The sequence below is a fragment of the Doryrhamphus excisus genome, linkage group LG9 (assembly GCF_037039965.1).
Source record: "Doryrhamphus excisus strain RoL-2023G ecotype Guam linkage group LG9, RoL_Dexc_Guam_v1.1, whole genome shotgun sequence".
NCBI classification, from domain to species: domain Eukaryota; kingdom Metazoa; phylum Chordata; class Actinopteri; order Syngnathiformes; family Syngnathidae; genus Doryrhamphus; species Doryrhamphus excisus.
This window is the reverse complement of record NC_136365.1, coordinates 74,970-95,918: the sequence shown is the minus strand read 5'-3', so window position 1 is coordinate 95,918 and position 20,949 is coordinate 74,970. Positions and strand designations below refer to the sequence as shown.

General features: G+C 42.1%; 1 protein-coding gene across 4 annotated transcripts in view; it reads left to right on the top strand.

The window, feature by feature from the left end:
• Positions 1-1,818: 1,818 nt before the first annotated feature.
• LOC131128599 (uncharacterized) overlaps positions 1,819-20,949 on the top strand; it is a 37,031-nt gene continuing 17,900 nt past the window's right edge. For 2 of the 4 annotated variants that reach the window (XM_058071589.2, XM_078793115.1), the window contains exons 1-7: positions 1,819-1,882; positions 8,965-10,269; positions 11,413-11,808; positions 13,958-14,159; positions 17,097-17,294; positions 18,085-18,300; positions 20,376-20,537. In XM_058071589.2, the coding sequence (XP_057927572.2) occupies positions 9,235-10,269; positions 11,413-11,808; positions 13,958-14,159; positions 17,097-17,294; positions 18,085-18,300; positions 20,376-20,537 (2,209 nt within the window). In that variant the 5' untranslated portion in view covers positions 1,819-1,882; positions 8,965-9,234. Of the gene's footprint in view, positions 1,883-4,981; positions 5,154-8,964; positions 10,270-11,412; positions 11,809-13,957; positions 14,160-17,096; positions 17,295-18,084; positions 18,301-20,375; positions 20,538-20,949 lie in introns of those variants that run through there. The other 2 variants (XM_058071617.2, XM_058071599.2) reach the window with 2 other exon arrangements.

Sequence of the window (20,949 nt, the reverse complement as noted above, 5' to 3'; positions counted from 1 at the left end):
CACACTGGGCAGCAAACACATCCCGCAGACGGTAAAGTCAGGCCTTCAAAATAAAAGAAGCAAGCTAGGATTTTCAGGATTTCCCTCGTTCTCGCTCATTTTGCCTTATTTTTCCGAAACACTTCCCTTATTTTATAGGACTTCTTTTTTAGGAACAACAAAGAGTCATACAAGAGACAAATTATATGAAGGTGTGTAGTTTTTTTTTAGCTTCATTTGAATGTTTAGTTCATTGGGAGCTGTAAATACACATAAAGTATGTTAAGTACATATATTGTGCACTTAAATACAGCGACAGTAGGCACATTTCAGACATAACTTTGATAAACTGATGGATGTTTATCCATAAAAGGGTTTCCAAGCCAATTCAAATACAATGGAACCTTCATATCATTAATCTGTTCCAGCAGGTTAAACTCTAACCAAAACATACTGTCACCCCATGTTCATTGGTTTCTATGAATGATATCACAACAGCCACAATAATCCCCTACTATTGCATCAAATCTGAACCCCGACATCCCTCCCTGACATTCTTTGCCCTCTAGGGAGCACAAAAACACACGAGCACAAATCTTATTTATGTCTTATGTCTTCTTCTTTTTTTGTCTTTCTTCCTTTTTCTCTTTAGTGGAGAATGTTAAGTACCTAAGGAAGGATATACTCTTCATCGGTTCGTTGTGATGAGGAGGGAGCTGAGCTGAAAGGGAAAGTTCTCAATTTAGCGCTCGATCTACTTTTCTACTCTCACCTATGGTCATGAGGACAAGATTTCGCGTACAAGCCTCTTGGACACCTCCGTGAGGAGGTGTTCAGGGCCTGGCCAACCAGTCAGAGGCTGTTTTTTTTTTTTCTTATGTCTTTTTCTAAATTGAGCAATACGAGTGACATGGTAATATCTAAAATGACAAATACTTCAACTTGCTGATATAGTTCATCTTCAAACAGCTAAAATAATGCATAAGGCTAAAAATAAGCAATTAGCTAAAATGTAATCCAATACTTCTCTACAAGAGAGGAGAAATATGATCTCAGGGAAGAAGTACATTTGAAACACTTCTATGCTAGGACTACATTATGCTACCCATAGCATTTCAGTATGTGGAATCAAACTATGGAATGGATTGAGTAAGGAAGTCAAACAATGCACAACGATGAGCCAATTCAAGAAACAATACAAGCAGTTGATGTTTGCTAAATCCAAGGATGAAGAGTCTTGAACCAGTCATGATGTGCTATATAGTATATCACTATATTGACACTTACTATGGTACCCATTATGGCATTGGATGCTCATATCACCCAGTACTTCGCTACGTGACAAAAAAAACTTCAACTATATTATGAAAGCAGGAAGTGAACAAATGTAAGAGTTACTGATTGTAAAAGTACCAGATGGAGGGGTAGGATTTAATAAGCTTTGCTTCTTCCTACTCCTTTTGGACATGTGGAACTGGGAACTGATTATGGGATGCACTCAATTGGAATCTGATGCATGTCCAAACGAAATAAAACCATTACCATTACCAACTATCGGGGTGTTATATCACGTTTAGAGGGCTTTAGTAATGTTAAAACGTATTTATAAGGTCATAAACATATACAAAAATATTTGTGTTATCAATAAGATAAATGAGAGACTACTTATTGTTTTTTCCCACGTTTGTCTTGTTTTATTTTGTTTATGTCCTACAAAGTAAAGGCAAAAATCAGAAAATGAATCAAGGCTAGAAAGTATATGTATATGACCCCCCACCCCCACCCACCCACACCCAGCCCCCGTACCGGAAAGCGTTTTTTCAGGTGATTAGTCGGCGCGGGGAAAAGAAAGCAGCGTGCAGCTGCCTGCTCCAAGTAAATCCTTATTAGGTCGGCAGAGACGGTGAGTTTAACCTGCTATGTTTCTTACTGTACTCTACTCTTGTCTATTTTGACAATAGTGGCATAGTCTTCTATTCCCCGTGGTGTTGGAAAGGTAAACAAGAATGGGAATGATTTCGATAATTACTAGCTTTAAAGCTATTCACCTATCTAAAGCCAGAGACGTTAAGGGACGCTTTGACGCGTTGCGAAAGGCTCTTTAAAATGATGTGAAGTCAAAGAAAATGTGTTTTAACTTGGCACTGTGCCTTTATGGGGAACTCTAAGTGCTTGTGCAAAGACGCTGTATGTATTGTCGTTGTATTGCAGCTTTCTGTGTGTCTTTATGTGTTGCATGTGTAGTAGCTTGCAGTGGACACTGCTGCTGTTGCAGTATTGTGAGTTACATAACAGGTTGTCCTCTGCACTGTACTTCTATCCAAGATTAAGAAGGCTGGCTGTACTCTGTAGGGCTCCCTCTTGTGTGACATGAGGATCAAGATCTTTAGAAGGGTCTAAAAAAAGTTTGCTGTTTCACCTGAGGAAGTCATTTGGCAACAATCGTTGTCATTAAAAATATTTGTCAGGTCAGAGGTTCCAGTGTTGGAAGAGCGGGACAACGATATGACATGTGTGGACACAGTACTTGGACTTTTTGGCTTATTTTGACTGTTTTGATGGTTTTATGTAGGGCTGCAACAAACCGTTATTTTCACGATGTCTTGTTTTGGCGTAAACACAAAAATAATAGGTTTGCGAAATTAAGAAATATTCACATTTGAGAGGCTGGATTAATCGATGAATCATTGCAGCTCTACTTTTATGAAAGGTCTCAGACAACGGATGTCGAACCTGGCATCAAGATGAGCTATCAGTTTCACTTTTTCTGCCAATGGTGATATCTGCCCCTTGAGTGATGACGTGCTGAACTATATTGAATATCAGTACCTAGGTACTAGTATTTACCTAGCACCCATGTAATTAGAGTGAAACCTATACATTGCTCGTGCACCTGGACCACATCTTCCAAGGGGAAGGGAACATGGACTCAGTACTCGCATTACCCGCACAGACTTGGCTTTAGGTGCCAAAGTGGGCCCAAGGACAGCATGGTGAGGGTGCACCCATACAGACCTGCTATAGACCAGAAAAGGCCTTGCCCAAATTCTTCCCACAAAATTGGACGCAGAAAATTGTCAGAAATGTCTTGGTGAAAGGAAGAATTAAAACAGAGAGATGACAATAATGTCTGACTGATGAATGCAAGTGAATGCAATTGTTAATTTGATTGTTGTGATCCCAAAGACCTGAACATGCAGTGTTTTTTATCAGCAGGCGTTAGCCACTGCTTTTTAGACCCTTCACATGTGAACTTGCAGTTTGCTGTGACTGCTAAGAGTGGCTTAATTGAACTAATTCATTACAGTAATCCCTCGTTTAATAGGGTTAATTGGATCCAGACACGACCGTGATAGGTGAATTTCCACAGGATTCCTTATTTAGAAATGGAATATTTTTCTAGTTAGAGGATTGAAAACCTGTTTACGACCTTCTAAATACATTTACTCCAAACATGACATAAAGCTAAATATATGTATCTACCAAAATAAATTTGCATGGTAAAAATGTATATTTTTTTCTTGTGACACTGGTCTCCGATCTTTTTTTTTTTTGTCTCTGTTATGCATGATTTCAGGCGAAGCTACAAAATGTTTGTGCAAGTCAATTCCAGCACCTGCTTGTTGAAGCATGTGAATGTCTCGCTGTCACAGGGTGTTAGGATTACTCGTTTTGTGAGTGAATGTACTTTGACTCAGCGTTGGTACGACTGATGAGGTCAAATACACCAGAATATGTATTGTCATTCATATTCAAAGTAAAAATGCTATGTTTATCACACAGTGAAAACTTGGCTAGCATACAGAAAAAAATGCACATTTTAGCAAGAATTTTAGCAGGAATTGGAGTGAGACAAATCATTTTTTGAGTAAGCAATTTATTGCAAACGACCATGAAAGTGAAATAGGCTCTTCATCAAAAGTCAAAGTCTTGGCAAATTGTGGTCATTTTCTGTCAGGTATTCACATTGCCATGATCTCTTGATGGCAAAGGCAGAAAAGCTTTCTCTCTTTGAATATGGTCGGGTTGTTGACCTACATTTCTGAGGTTGAACATAAGGCATTTGAAACTTCTTCAAAGATCCTGAGGATTATGGAACGAAAAAGGCAAGAGGTAGAGCCCAGGAAGTGTATATTTTCTGCCTGTCAAGACGCGGGACAATCCTGGGCTAAAAGGACGGTTTTAAAGAAAGTTTTAACAACACCTGAGATGTTTTCCAGACGGCACAGTGGAGGGGGGGACCTTCACAATATTGGATGATTTTTCCTTCTGTGGAACATTGGCGCTTCGGGTTGTGCAGGGGTGTCAAACGGTGGGTTGCTATGTGGCGATGTTTCCGGGGCATCCCTTATGATTGAAGGCTCTTGTCTGTGTGGTAAAGACTGGCTTTTTCAACAGGACAGCGCTGCCATCCTGTATGCCCCCCATCTAAATGTAATTGACAACATTTGGGTATATATGACAAGGGAAGTTACCCAAAAATGGACATCAGCGAAATTCCCTCCTGGAAACACTGGCATCAAACCAAATACATTTTGGAGGTGATTTACAAGAATGATGGAGCTGCTTATTAGGGGGCCTGTGTTTTTTTGAGCTTTTTTTGAGACATCTTAAACTTTTGATCATCTGATGAACAGCCTGTTCACTTCCTGTGTCCAGGAAAAAGGGAAGAGGCAGTAACTGCTTGGCAACAGCCAGCAGAAACGATGGCTGCTATGTTTTGGTGGTTGAGGGTGGTGCTCCATAGGAGTTGGGTTACCTGGTCCACCAACGCAGGAGGTCTACTGTGGCAACACCTCCAACTCATGATGCAGTCATCCTCCCACACTGGACTTGTGTGTGTGTGTGTGTGTTCGTTCCTCAACACACCATTTTCTGCACGCTTAGAATTGCCAAAAGCAAAAAGAGTATCCCTCCCCAGCCCTGTCTCTCCTTCCCTCTGCAGACCACGTCACATACTGCGTAGTCTTCCCCTCGCCTGCGTATACGTGCCTCCACACACCACTTATAATGGGAAACATGAGCGAGGGCTGTGCGTGTGTGTGGGGAGGAATGAGTATGCGAGTACAGATAGCTGAGTGTTGGCTGGACTAAAGCAAGGAGAGTAAGACATCTGAAGGAGATGCCATTATTTTCTTTTTTGGGACTATTCAGCCTGAAAGGAACGCCAAGCTGTAAGTTAAAGCTCTATTAAGAGTTACGTTCCGGATAAGCACACGTGCCTGTGCGTGTTTTCGACATCACTTGCATGTGTGTATGTGTGTTCACATACTAGCGCACCGGCGAATGGTCCATGTAGTTTGAAATGTTTTATATGATATGACATGTTGTTCAACACCCAAGCCTCGTTTTCTCATGTTAATGGTCATCATTACAATTGATTGGTATCCGGATGCGGATGGTGATGCCAGTATGAATGTCGTGTGACTGCGCAGAAGGAGTGATCATCCGTCTTTTCACTACCAACTTGCCTTTTATTGCTTCTGGGGGCCTTGTCACAGTGATTGTGCTTGGGTGCTTCAAACTAAACATACACTTACGTACAGTCAATACACATGACGTGGTCCGTGAGGACCAAGCACCTCTTTATTTGACAGGAGCAATCATGAGCAATGAAAAAACTCCATTGGAAATTTCAGGAGGTCATTACTCAGTATAAAAGGCTGACACATGGTGTCATCACTAAACTCATCACACAGCAACTAAACACTCAAAATGTACTGTATATCTAAAAATATAAGAAACATATACAATACAATTTCAAAAATAAAAAAAATCCATAATGCATTTCATTGGAGGACAAGGGGCGTGGAAAATGAATGAAATACTGTCTCTATCCACCAGAGGGAGCTTGAGGTGCCTGATCCCAGAGGGAGGCTGACATCCTTGCAGTGCCCCAGCAGGCATCAGTGAATGCTTTGCATGCTTTCGGACTCAATGCATTATGGGAAAACTATAAAATATATGTTTTTCCCTTTTAAACTAATATTGGTACTTGTTTGTATATTTCTTAGTTGTACCTTTTGAGTGTTAAGTTGCTGTGTGATGATTTTAGCCTTTTATTTAAGATTACACTGGGAAATGTTTTTGAAACACAATTCTATTTGGTTATTATTCATAGGCCCGCGCTTTTTATTTGATTAATCATTTAAATAAATACTACCACACAGCTGACATCACTCCTACTCCTTGCTATTGTTGGCACACACTGTTGTTGTGGTCGTGTATTTTGACATGATTCGCTCCTTGAATTCAATAGTGTTTCACACCTCAATACAGTAACCCAAAATGGAGTCAAAGGAAGTTCCAAGTGCCAGAATTTTGATAAAGAAGGTGAGAAACACTATATTGCTATATCTGTGTGGTGTCTCGCTGCCGCATCGTGTCTTTGGGAACAGACCTCTTCAATGGAAGTGAAAGTAATTAAGATTTCAATTTTGATTCGATTCAGGTTTCCATTTTGTTAAAAACCCAAGGATGCTAAGAAGGAAGGACATTTTCTGATTAAAAAAAATACAGATTCTGGAGTGTGTAAATAACACAACAAGACCCTGGCCATATTGTACGCTAACCATAGGTTAAGGTTAACCAAAAAACACCTTCACTGGGGCAGACGGTAACTTGAGATTCCACTGTAATCCTATCGTTGCTGATATCGGACTGATCCGATATCAATAATGGATGGGGGCACCTTCTATCAGAGAGATCAGGTTGGGGGTCACAGGTGTCTGAACAATGCAAAGCTGAGGAGACTCTCTGTCTTAAAGGAGACTGTATTCGTTTATTCCACAGTATCAGTAAATAACGGAGTTTCTTGCTGTTGCATTTTGGTTGCAGCAGTGAGCCGCAGTACAGCTCAGACGGTATGAACACTTCTGACCATGTATGGCCTGATCTGCTCTGGACTGTTGTTTCAGTGAGGGCGAATACTTAGTGCCACCTCACTCTCTATGCAAGACTTTGGAGCTTGCACTGCTGTCCCCTACAATGCAGCCTGGGTGCGTGTTTCACTGCAGGCAAGTGTTGGGCTGCGATACAAGCACCATGCTGTACTGTGACGCAGTGCTGAGCATTGCCAAATATTTCTGTGAAGGTCTGCCTGCTGCATACAAAAAAAGGATCATTAAATATGATAGTATTTTAGATTATAGAAAGACAGTACATTTATGTACAGTATATAGCATTAGTGCCAGCTATTGCAGGTTTGAATTATCTCAGCCACAATATCATGTTCTACTGCTTATCCTCACCAGGGTTGCGGGTGGTGCTGTAGCCTATCCCAGCTGTCTTCGGGCGAGAGGCGGGGTACACCCTGGACTGGTGGCCAGCCAATCCCAGGGCATATATAGACAAACAACCATTCACACTCACATTCATACCTATGGACAATTTGGAGTGGCCAATTAACCTAGCATGTTTTTGGAATGTGGGAGGAAACCGGAGTACCCGGAGAAAACCCACGCATGCACGGGGAGAACATGCAAACTCCACACAGAGATGGACGAGGGTGGAATTGAACTCTGGTCTCCTAGCTGTGAGGCCTGCGTGCTAACCACTTGACCGCGGTGAGCCTAATAACAGCATAATAATTAAAATAGTAACATACTGCATTTATGGCAGCGCACCCTAGCATGAGCACAAGTTTTATTGGTCTTAAATACCTTATTTGATGTAATAATGTCTACTGAATAAGGTAATAGGAGTGTAAAGGTGGCTATAGGGGTGTTATTTCATGTCTAGAGGGCTCTAATGTGAAAAAACATATTTAGAAGACCATAAACAGGTTTTCTATGCCATAACTACAAAAATATTACATAAAAGTATGTCTCGCATGCAGATTTAATGTACATAATACCACATAATACACGTCACACACGTGTGCTGCTTTCCAACAGTCCCTTTTTGCAAATTTTGATCCAAAATTGAGGTGAATGTCAACTTGTGGATTTTAGTCATTTGTTTTACTGTACTTTTTATAAAGTGCACTTTAATGATGGCCCAAAATTCGAATGTGGATGAAGTACTGTACTTGTCATGGACCTTTCTTGACTATTTTTCTCCGAAAAGACACTATGTCACACATATTCCCTCTTGACCGTTTCCCTTGTTGACTCCATCCAAGCCTACATTATCTTGACAAGTGTGTCATTCACCGATAGCTAATAAAGTGGAAGCTTGAGTTCATAGTTGCACAGTCACAGTCAATGAGGCCCTGGAGGCTGATGTTGCAAGTGACCGACAGGAATGGCTGAAAGGAGGTTGATGGCTGTTAGTTCAACAATGTGAGCCAGAAAGTCGTTTCATAGAAGCAGCGTTATAGTCTTTGAATTATTACATTTGATGAGCTTACTAAAAAGTGAATGAAAACGAGGTTGCAGAGATTTCCAGTATTATCAAACTCAGTTTGGACTACAATTAGGAACAGATGAAGGTGAGGTGACAAGCATATTGCAGCTGCACACACACACACACACACCAAAAGAAAACCAGGCTCATTTTACTCTGTTGATCCTGACAAATATTGTGTGGTACGAAATTTGACCAACCCAACCTTGCAGCAGCATCTTGCTGTGTAGTGTGAAGGAGGTTGCTCATTGAAGGGTAACTTTCATGAGTGCACATGTGTGCAAATGCATGCACACACACAGTTAAGTTGCAAATGTGAAAATTGTAAATAGTTTATGGTGGTATATTTGTAAAAAAAATATTTTCATACAAAACAATTTTTTAAATATTTTGTATATTTTTCTTTTTTTGTTGAAACTGACCTATGTTCAACTGCTGAAAAAACACACAGTTTTCAACACACAGGGTTTTTTTCTGCCAAAAAGTGAGAGTCCAATCACAGTATTCTGTGCGCCTTGAAAACTCAGTCCACACAATCAAAAATGGCCGGTTTCCATTTTGACAGAGAGGGACAGCTTTTGAAAAATGGCTGGGATTGAATGATTTAACATGTTTCCTTTCCTCCGCTCTTTTTTTCAGATTATATGAAGAATATCATATATGAGGCCTGTGTTCAGTTCTCCACTGACTAAGAGTAATGACACACAGCACTTTTGGATATGCTGCAGTCCTGTGAATTGAGGTGAAGTTAAAGGAAGATGACACCAAAGATGAATCAATAGCTGCAAACTATCAAATATTGTAATGGATTGGGCTTTTGACCAAATACAAAGCTAGAGCCTACAAATGGGTTCAGGAGTCATGCTAAAGGTGTGAAGATCGGTGAAAACCTGCACCACCAGAAGCAAGATGAGCGTCTGTGAGCCCTGTGTGAGAGTCACTGATGTAGGAACGAGAGAGATAAGTATGAGACTCCCTCTTGAAAGTGCAGGAGACCACAATGGAAATGCTTTTTCAGCGTGCTCCACTCCTTCTTCGTCATCCTCGTCCTGTGTGGGAGAGTCTCCAGAGTCGGTGCACGCTCGGAGCAGCATCAGCGGCGGGCATACTGTCAGCCCACACGATGAAATACTCCAAGTCACCCTGACCACAACATCAATGACCCAAACCCAAGGCATTGTTGAAGATGTCCTTTTCAACCGTGTGCAGGAGGACAAAAGTAAATTAGCCCAAAACAACGATGCTATGGCAAATGAGCAGTCGGATTCCAATGACAACTCGATATCCATCTACCTTGATGCCAGCACTGGAGAACACCAAGAAACCTGGAATGACAATGCCAGCTTCGCCCTGTCCTTGACCTCAGACACTGTTGACCACGGTGATCTTTGTAACAGCAGACTTGGATCATCCACTCCGGGTTCCGAGACCACAGCAATTCTCGCAGATGTAGACGACGACGATGGTGATGATGAAGCTCTGTTTGTGTCATTCAGCTCCGAACCTGGTGTACGGAGACCCAGCACAACGCTTACAAAGCCCCAGAGCGAGGCCACTGGAGCTATGAGTGTAGCTTCTGAGCCAAGGTCAGAGATGCTGGTAGGAGACAGACAGGATGTCTGTCCCCTGGTTACACTTCACATAACACCTGAGGACGGTCGTGATGCCGCCTCTCAATCATGTCTCATGCCCTCTGCAATCTCTCCTCTCCAAGACGATAAGGACACTGGCGCTCTTTCACATTGTGCTGAAAGGCTTGTGATGGTCCCTCAACTGCGCAGCCAACAAAGCAGTCCAAACCTCAAAGCAGACGTTTCAGATTCACCCAAGGCGACTGCTTCCAAAGTTTCAAATCATGAGAAGAAGAGATTTCCTAAACTAGGCTTTAAAAACACTAAACTTGGACCCCAGTCTACAAATTCCTCACCAAAAGTACTTGGACAGGTATTGTAGGTTTGATTATTCACATACAGTGGCACCTTGGTTAGCATACATTTTTCGGTTAGCGTACAGTACAGCACATATTTTATCATGTTGTTAATACACTATACTGTATTCTTACCTTAACCTCACTGAATCCGTTGCGGCTCGGGCCCTGATCCAGTCCGGCTTGCCGCAAAGTGCCACCCACACTGACTCCAGTCGACGCAACGCCAAGCTCCTGCGCCGGCTGCGGAAACCCACAGCTTGACCAGAGTGTGCTCCGGCATCTGGGAAGAAAAGGTTCAACCCCAAAAGGATTCTTTCCGTTGTGCCCCAGCTGCACCGCACGGAGCTAGCGTGAGCCTCCAACAGGGATTTCAATCTCGCTGAATGTTTCCGGCCGCCGCAACATATTCAGTGTGAGGTTGGGGTTAGTGTATTTTTTAATCACAAAACATGCTTGATAGCAACCGAGTAGCTGCTATACCTGGAAAAACAAGTCTCAAAGAAAAACATGTTCTTAAATGGTAATTTTACGATTAGAGTTTTTGCATGCATAAAACAATTGTCAACGTATAAATGATGCATGAAAGCAAAAAATGAACATTTAAGGTTTTACCTTCACTGAAAACAGGATTGCTGCCGAAGACGCAATGTGGCAACACGGACACCAGCTATGTTTTGCTATGAGTTCTTGCTTGAATTCGATATTACTTCTCATCTTCTTTATGAAAATATTGGCACTTAGTACAACTTTCTTTGGGTCCATTTTGGCTTATTTTGCAGCCGTTCTCACAAAAAAAGCAGAGACTTGAGGTGAGAGACATTATTAAATTCAAGAAATAACTCATAGCAAAACATGAAGGTGGCGTCTGTGTTGATCTCGCTGCCATACTGTGACTTTGGCAACAATCTCCTATTCAGGGAAGGTAAAGTAACCCTAAACGTTCATTTATCTCTTTCATTCATCATTTCTATGCAAGTAGAATTGTTGTCTCTTGTAAAACTGTAATGGTGAAAGTATAAAAGCGGCTTTCTTATGTGAAAAATTGTTGGCTTAAAGTCGGACCCTCTGGAGCTGATTCATGATGCTACCCAAAGTCCCACTGTCCTGTTTGTTTATTTCAACGTTTCTTGTGCTGAGCCTTTCTTTTTTTATGGTAGAATAAAGCTTATTCAACAATTGGGAGAAATACTGTTCCCAGGAAGAATGAAGTGGAGCCCTGTCATGGGGATAAAAGGCCAAGACCATCCGCTGGTACCGTCAGAGTGGCTCTGGGGTTTAAACCCATGCGAGGACAGAGCAGTAACTTCAAAAGCGGCCACAGGACAGCAACCAGTGACTCTACAAAGTGGAAAAGGCAGAGTGCAAGCTTCAGTAGAATAGCTTCAGACTGCCCCAGCGCCGTGGACTCTGAGGTGACTGGGGAAAAACTCACAAAGGTGGTCCAAGTAATGTCACCTTCACCAAGTGAGGTACCTGGTGAAGAATGTGTAGAGGGGACTGCTGAAGGCCCACCGACTCTGGCCAATGTGGAAAAACCAGGAAATCAAGGTTTGGTAAGTATGCTTTTAATAAAGACATGTGCTAAAATAATCATGGAACATCTAAATGAGATTTAGGAAGAAGCTGTGCGGTCCCTGTGGAATAGTTTTGGATTGCCATCAGCTGGAACATATGATTAGTGGTAGCGTATGGACATTGTGTGTTGGGTGGGGATGGAGTCATTCTTGGCTCCACTTCACACACCCCTGATATACTATTATCATACATTAACGTCATTGAAGCCAAGTAGGATGAAAATGATCATTAGAAGACGAAGGATGAATATGTTTACTAAAGCGCCGCTGCATGCACATGCACACGTCGATGGGCACCTCCAATCCAGCGCGTGGATGAGGGCGTGGTCTGTGTCCGGTCCACGTTGACAGTAATCCCTTGGTACTTCACGCTCTGAATTTTGCGGCTGCACTTTTTTCAAAAATAGATGAAGAAATCATGCTGTTTTGTAGTTGAACAATATCTGCTCCAAATGTTAATTTTGTATATTGTCGTCCCTTGCAGTATAAAGGTTCCATTATAGTGTTTTTTTCCAAAATGAATAAATGGTTGCTGTTTCATAGTTGACGATGACGCATTATTAGTCAAAAAATATTGAAAGACAAAGGTATATGTCATATTCTGGCCACTAGGCATCAGTAAATTTCCATTATTGCAGCGGTCCTGAAATAGTGGGGCGGTCTTAGTGAACTGTTGGGGGGGAGTGAGTACTTCAATGTTACTGCAGACGCATGCAAATATATTGTACTCAACATGCAATTTGACTCTTGAATACAGCTCTTCATGTTCCTGGTTTCAGTTTGGCGTTCAGTCTGTCCAGTACAGATGAACAAATAGATTTCTCAACAGGGGTTGGGGAGGGGGGTTAGGGTTATGAAAACAAATCTGTCCCCCAGGGGGGCATGACAGAACACAATGGAGAACCACTGCATTATTGAGACATGACATTAGATTACCGTCACACTTCATGGGATCAGCCATGGCATATCCCTCATGATGGAGTGAAAAGATGTTCTCCTCCCATTCAGTGTGGAAGTGGTACATTTTTGTCTGCTTTTTCATTCGTCCCCTCTCTGTTTTAACCCATTTCTTAAGTTCAGAACACAGTAAATAAATCGAAAGCAAACTAAGGTGACTGTATGGGTGTTATTTCATGTCTAGAGGACTCTAATAATATGAAAAACCATATTTAGAAGGTTGTAAACAGGTTTTCTGTGCTAACAAAAGTAAATGGGGAATCCTGCGTCGCCGAAATTCACTTATCACGGTCTGGTGTGGAAGCAGTTAACTGTGATAAACAAGGGATTACTGTGTATGTGAGTGCTGCTTTTGCTGTGCCTTCTAAAGACCTGCCATCCACTGACTGGCTGAAAACCTGCCCCGGCTCGTCTAGCAGAGGGTGTGTCCAAGACACGTCAGCTGTAATTTATGCATAGACTAACTATACGTGTACATACATGAGACAACTATGTGCTACTGCATGTGACAAGTGCACTTACTTCTTTTGGTGATTTTTGTTGATAGCTTATTTGGGTTTGCTTTGGTTATTGTTGGAATAAATCCTCTTGCGGCATATTGTGATCTTCCTAGTCTGGAGAAACACTCAAATGATAATGTGTACATTTGAATATCAAGCAGATATTCATTTAGATCCATCCGAGCTTGCATGTTCGCAACGTTAAATAAGTGAGTGTATTTAGGAAGGCAAGAGTAAAGTCCACTAACTTAAATGCGATACATACTGAGAGCAAGGAGGACACAAAGACACTACGACACACACTTGACAGCTTCTACATGAGTAGTTTTGGGTAAGATGGATTGATGGAGTTCTTGCCAGAACCTGGAAGTTAAAGACAATTGGAATCCTACAACCCCTTTTGTTTGTAGCACAATTTTCCTCCCTTCTTTTTTTTCTTCTTTTTCTCCTCCTCTCCGTCTGTCTTGGCGCACGCACACACACACACACACACACACACACACACTGTCCTTCACTCCTCCCCTCTGCTCCTTCACCACCTCCCTCGTTTCCCTCCAGTCCACATTTGTGACTGTGAAAGGGGAATGGCTAACACCATGGTCTCAGTGCGCAGCTCTGAGCTGGGGCCCCTTGGCTGGAGCTCGGTCACTAAGAGTCAACTGTTCCTCCAGAAGGTCTCCAAACTGGGGCCCATTGCAAGGCAGCGGGGAAAAAGCAGCAGACTCGATAAGGCACCACCTCCGGCAACTCGACTTCCAGCACCGGGGAGCCCCAAGCCCCGGCGAACTCAGACTGATGGAGCCATGTTAAGAGACGTTGGCCAGGGTGCAGGGGATGGATCTCCAATGAGAGTCAAACACTTGCAGACCCTGGGTGAGTCCAAGCTCAGCTATTTCAGCACCCGTAATTTACTTGACTTTACGAAAGCTGACATCAAAACCTCCACACCACACCAGCCGTACAGTACAACTTATCTGCGTGCATATGAGCACACGTGTGTGTGCATGTGTGTGTAATGGAACAAGAAGGAAAGTTCCTCTCAGTATCAGGTTCAGGAAATGAGCTGCTGGTTCAAATACCTTCCAGACACACAATGTTGTCTGCAAATTACACATTTGTGATGGCAACACTTGCAAACATGACACAAGCTGCTGACTGACACACGATGTAGAAAACACAAACAGGTCTGGGTGCTCTGAATATGCAGAAGCTCATTTAACACGCATTGTTGCTGCGTGTGAGCATACATCTAAAGGAGTATAACAACACATTTGTTTTTCTTCCGCTTTATGACATCCTTTTGTACTTGCTCCTCGATTTTCAAACACCCCAGGTTTCATATTATTGGGTTGTTGACTACAGTTTTGGACAAAATTCTGCTTCTGTTCTCTCTCACTGTCTCGTTATCGTACAATATTGTGCAATTAAATGTGCAGTTCATTGATTCCAGACCTGACAGAATATTTTTGTCGTTTTTTTTTTGGTTTACGACCTTATAAACACTGATTTTGACGTTATTGGAGTCCTCGAGACATTAAAGAAGTCACCTTTACACTCCTATTATCCAATATAGTAGACATAATAAGAGAAAATAAGACATAATTGAGACTTGTGCTTGTGTGTGTTGCTGAAACTGTGGGAGCGGAGTGGTAGGGCAAACAGGAAGTGATGTCACGAGTTCAGAGTTAAGTTTTTTTAACTTGGTGGGGGTTACGGCAGCAGCAGTAGCCAACTCTGAATGTGTCTTTGGAATCACTTATATTTGTACGTATTTTACTTTTTATTTTACTATTGCAACTAAATGAACTATTTTTACCCTACTTTTTGGGTGTTAAGTTGCCGTGTGATGATTTTATAATTCTCTCCTAGATGGTGCAATGAGTCAGGCTGTTATATTGCGTAACGACCTCCTGCGATTTCCAGTGTGTTAACGAGCTTGTCATAAGTTCCCATGTAGAGCTACCGTTTTTCTCACTGACGCACGAACGGCACCGTATAAGTGAATAGTAGTAGTTTGAAGTCATGGAGGTGTCACAAGATTAGAACTTAGCCATAAATTAGCTGAACCGCTGTATAAATCGCAGGGTTCAAAGTTGAAGAAAAAAGGTAGCGGCAATTTGCACAAGCGGTGTCTAGTTTTGGTGTTTAAATCGGTTTTCGGGACAACAGCTACTATCAATGCCAGTCAGCCAGTCTGAGGACCGTCGACATAAACGGGTACCAGCGGGTTTGTATGCTTCTGTAAAATGAAACCTCTTTGTTGTGAAGTTCACATTCTGATGGACAATGCCTTCGTTTGTCCTGACATTGCTGATCCACAAGAACAAACTGCCGCCTCTGGACCGCAGACTTATATCTCCATCAATAGATTCTTTTGTGTGTGTGTGTGTGTGCATGTGTGTGTGTGTGTGTGTGTGCGGGTATTCTGAAGGAAGTGACTTTGCTGCTTAAGAGTTAGAGTTTCAGATTGGCGTGGTATATCGTGGTATAGCGCTTTTCAAAATACTCAGACGCTTTACAGAAAAAAATTGAGTTGAATAAAAGCAAGTAAACAGAATAAAAGAATAAATGAAAACAGACCGTTTTTGGAAATCCAAGGAAACACAGCTGGAATAGGTGCAGATTCTGGAAGATCTACAAAGCTTTCTAGAAAGCTTTATCGTGTCTAGCTGCTCTATGGGAGTCCATAACGCAATACAAAGGGCAGAAAAATGATAGGTCCCCTTTCAAAGCCAGGCAAGAAAGTGAGAATGGGCATGACGTTTATAGCAGGCATTACTTTGAATATTTTACTTCTTTTCCGTCATGTTAAATTAGCTTTGGGTTGATTTGCTCAGGCTCACTTGACCTAGTGGGCTCGAACAAGAAGACTGTTTTGTGTGCTGAAAAGGTTCAGCTGGAGATTTTGCTTTGTGTGTAAGTTGTAAACCATGAAGAATGTAGTCGCTTGAAGGTCCTGGATCGTGTTGTCCAGGTCGAACTACACGTTGATTTCATAGGTAACACAATCCAGCTGGCCTTCCCTGTGCTGTTTCATTTGAACTGAAACGGAATGAAGCCAGATGTTTCCTGCTTGCTGCAGTCGCTAAGTACAAGCTCAACTGCTGCTCTGTTGCTAATGTGACGTAATGCCGCTGAAGTCAACATGTGTAAACACTTTCCCTTTTTGGCTCTTTCCTGCTTTGTCTGACAAAAGTCATGTTGATGAGAAGTCCCTGTGAAAATGTTGAATGAAATTTCAATGGGTCTATTTGGATTGGTTGTAAACATGCAAAAGCAGCAATGTTGTGGTTATGATCCAGTTTTGTAAGATAGAGTTCCTTTCATTACCAATGAGTCGGACATTTTTGTCATTTATTTTTATTTTTATTTTTTACACACTGTTTTTCTTTGAAAAGGTATGGTAGAACAGGGGTAGACGGACCACCGGTCATTTCCAAATTCCTTTATTAAACCCTTAACATGGACGGTGTCGCCGGCAACATGACTTGTTGCATTGTGACACGCTTGAGTCGCCAAAAAATAGTCAGATGCAATCTATAGCTTGTACAAAAAAGCCACCCAAACAACAAAACATGCAATAATACCCATGCCAAAAAAATACATATATTCATGTATCTTGTGGTACTCTTTCTGCCAACATTTTGCCATTTTTATTGCATTTTTGCCAAATTGCTAATTTTTTAACCCAATGTGGCCCACCCGTGATGGTAGAAGGTACAAATTCTGTTCATACCAAACCTGAATCAGTTAAAAGAGGAGTTGCCATCATACCTTTTATACTAAACAACACAAACTTATGCCTTGCAGGTGTATCAAAATCCCGCACCCCGTCTTCATCAACCACACCGGGACCTTCACATTCCAACTCCAGATCCACAGCCGCCCTGCAACCAGCATGTGGGCGACCCCTCTTAAATGCGCCATCAAAACTTCCTGTGAAAGGATTACATTCCAGCCTTGGTTCTTCACGGCTGGGATGCAAAGAGAACTACGCCTCATGCAAAGGTGGGTTTGGGACGCTGCATCCAAAACACACACATTGTTTGTGGAGTATACAGTATGCGATGAATGTCTCCCACTTACCGCCCTGTACCACTTTCTGTCCTGTGGGTGTGTTTGAGACAGAGAGGGAGAAACACACATTACAGGATGTGGAGAACACAAACGTTTGTATAAACAATAATGGAACATGAAACCTGGAGTGAAACTATTAGGTTGTGCATCAGTGGTGTTGTTTGCCATGGGAGTCTTAAATGGAAATCGTGAATGGTCAAATAAAACCATTATCAAATGATATGACATACAGAGGTGTGAAAAAGTGTTTGCATGTTTGTCACACTTAAATGTTTCAAACAGATTTGAATATTATAGTCAATGGCGACACAACTGACACAAAATTCAGTTTTTAAATGTAACTTTTTATTATTAAGGGAGAAAAGAATCCAGACCTACAGTACATGGCCCTGTGTGAACATGTGATTGCACACCTAAGCCACCCTTAGCAACAAGAGCTGCAATCACGTGTTTGCTGTGGACAAATGTTCTCATCTTTGCAGAATTGTTGTAATTCAGCCGCAGTGGAGGCTTTTCCAGCATGAATGTTTTTATATATTCTGTTGGATGAAAAAAATTAAAACAAATTTTGGTTTGGTTCTTTTTACAAGAATAATGTCTTTACAAATGACTATGCAAAGTTTGTCACTGGTAAGTCTTTGTTAGTGGTTGTCCTGCATGATCTTTTTATTTCTACCCAACAGAGGATGTCATATTTTAACATTCTCATTGTTTTTTTCAGCTTCTCAAACATCCGCATGTACCCTGGTTTCACCAGACACCAGATCAGATGAGAGGCTCAGCAAATGCAATCCTCAGACTGGGACAAAACCCATTGGCCCCAGTAGTTCCTGTAACACTGTTATCAACTTGAACAACATTTGTATTACTGCTGTCCCAAAGGCTCCTGCAATGAGAAATCGAGCACAGTCACTGCAGTCCAGAACAACAGCTTCAGGTAAGCTCACTTGTAATTGTTCATCAAACATATTGGTCATTTCAGTCCCTCCATTACCCTCTAAATTGCTGGCAGGTTCGTTGTCGCTAGTCGGCGTTTGTCGGTCGAGCTACCTGTTAACATGGATTTGAGTATTGGTCGTAGAAATTGTGCAAACATAATAAGAGCTCTACGCTTGTTTCAGTATCGTACCACAGCAAAGCCTACAAAGACATTAAGTCACTAAGTGGACTTATTGAATATTTCAGTAGCAAATGGAAAATCATGTTGTTACATATTTTAGAAACAATGTGAATGAATGAAAATCTTCTGAAATGGAAATTGAAATAATAAACTGCATACCGGTAGCTACAGTGCCAGATATGACTGGCTTTCGCTTGTCTCACTTGCAGGGAAACAGTGAATAGGTTTACAGGCACTTAAAAACGTGGCGTAAAACCAGCTATTAAACATGCATGTAAACATCCTAATTAGATTATGTTTGCCACTGTTTTGTGGCTGAATACTGCACATTATTAGTGAAAAAATATTAGGGATGCTCGATAATTTCTGGTACCGGTAATTATCGACCCGATATCAGCATAAAAGTGCGATATCTGTTGTTTTCGTCAAAAAAGCCAATGTCGGACATCCCTAAAAATATGCATGTTTGGGCAAATTCAATGTGTTTTTGGCCTAAATTGAGCATTCATTCATTCATTTTCTACCGCTTATCCTCACGAGGGTCACAGGGGGTGCTGGAGCCTATCCCAGCTGTCTTGGGGCGAGAGGCGGGGTACACCCTGGACTGGTGGCCAGCCAATCCCAGGGCACATATAGACAAACAACCATTCACACTCACATTCATACCTATGGACAATTTGGAGTGACCAATTAACCTAGCATGTTTTTGGAATGTGGGAGGAAACCGGAGTACCCGGAGAAAAGCCACGCATGCACGGGGAGAACATGCAAACTCCACACAGAGATGGCCAAGGGTGGGACTGAACTCGGGTCTCCTAGCTGTGAGGTGTGTGCGCTAACCACTCGACCACCGTGCGGCCCTAAATTGAGCATTATCAAGCATAAAAACTACTAAATGAAGAAAATACAAGAAAATCCTCACTGGGGTCGCGTGTATGCTACAAGTATATTGGTTATTGTTAACACGTTTGTGGAATGTGGGAGGAAAACGGAGTATTCGGAGAAAACCCACGCACGCATGAATATGCAAACTCCACACAGTGAAGATTGGATCTCCTGACTGTGTGGCCTACAAGCTAACCACACTGTGGTAGATATTCCAGACACCGATATAGATATAGACACTAGATATTCGAATATAAGCCAAAATGAATTGCAGCCAAGTGTGTAGAAATTGCTAAACGTCTGCTCTATGCTCATTGCGTTTAGCTGTTCAAGCTAATACAGTATGTGTCCATGTTCATTGGTTGTAACGTTACATCGAATTTGTCTCTCGAGAACGTGGAGAAAACATTTAACTATATTAAAGGCATAAAGGACAGTACACATGAATAGAGGAAGCCTAAGGGTCGTGCTTTGTGACGTGTAAATGTAGCCATCACACTGCGGCGACCTGAATGGTTTCTGCGCGTCGTAAAAGGAGGGCAGCAGTTGAGCCTGGCAGGTAATTGTTGAACGGAGACACACCATGTAGCTTGTACAAGTCCTTTTTAGTGCATAATGACAGCCGAAGCAGCGTTGACAGGTCTCACAATGTAAACAAGCGACTAGCTTGAGAATTTGCAAGAAAAGTTGCACAAAAAAAGCCAAAAGTCGCCACTAATACGCTGACCTGGCAACATAGAGCCGGGAGTCTTTGTTTATATGTGACGTCAACCGGAAAAGCTAACCCTTTACCCGGGCTGACAGGAGCATGAGCACCATCTAGTGTTGTAGGAGGCACATAGCGCAGTGGAAATATATCTTTAGTCGGACACTAAGGAAGTAAATATAATTTTAAAATGTAATTGTGACTTGGTGATGCTTGTTGAAAGCAGATTGAACCTGCCCTGACTCCCAGCATTTGGGGGGGGGGGAAATATAAGAGTTTGACGTCTTCTCTGTCCCTCTAGGTCTGAAGACCCCCTCAGGTAACAATTCCAACACGACAAAGACACTAGCATTTCCTCAAACGGCAAAGATTTCTTCAAGCGTCAGTCAGGAGCTGACAAGGCAGACGTCCCATCCATTGCAAAGAAGTGGCTCTGCAAGACTCGCTCGACTTAACAGCACGGGTAAGTCTTCTCCTGCTGTGCTGAGGTGCAGTAAAATACATTTTTCTGTTTGCATTTGCACCATCAGAGGGGAACTTGTGCATGACAAATTTTGCACCCAATCTTGGTCTGACTGTAACAGAAAAAAATATACTGCCACACGGGCGCCATTACTCCTACTTGCTAAACATGCTAGTTCACACTGTTGTGATCAGGTGGGCTCTGCATGCTCATTGCTCGTATCGGAGTGTCAATATATGACATTTTAGATATAGGCAGATATAATTCAATACTGTTTTTTGTTTTCTGAGATCGGGCCGATGTCGAACAATATGACGACTAGTGTTCTCTGAAAGCAAATAATAATAATGTGGAAAAATAAGGTTTGTCTGCACGCTGGTCGGGTGGTTAGCGGCAGGCCTCACATCTAGGA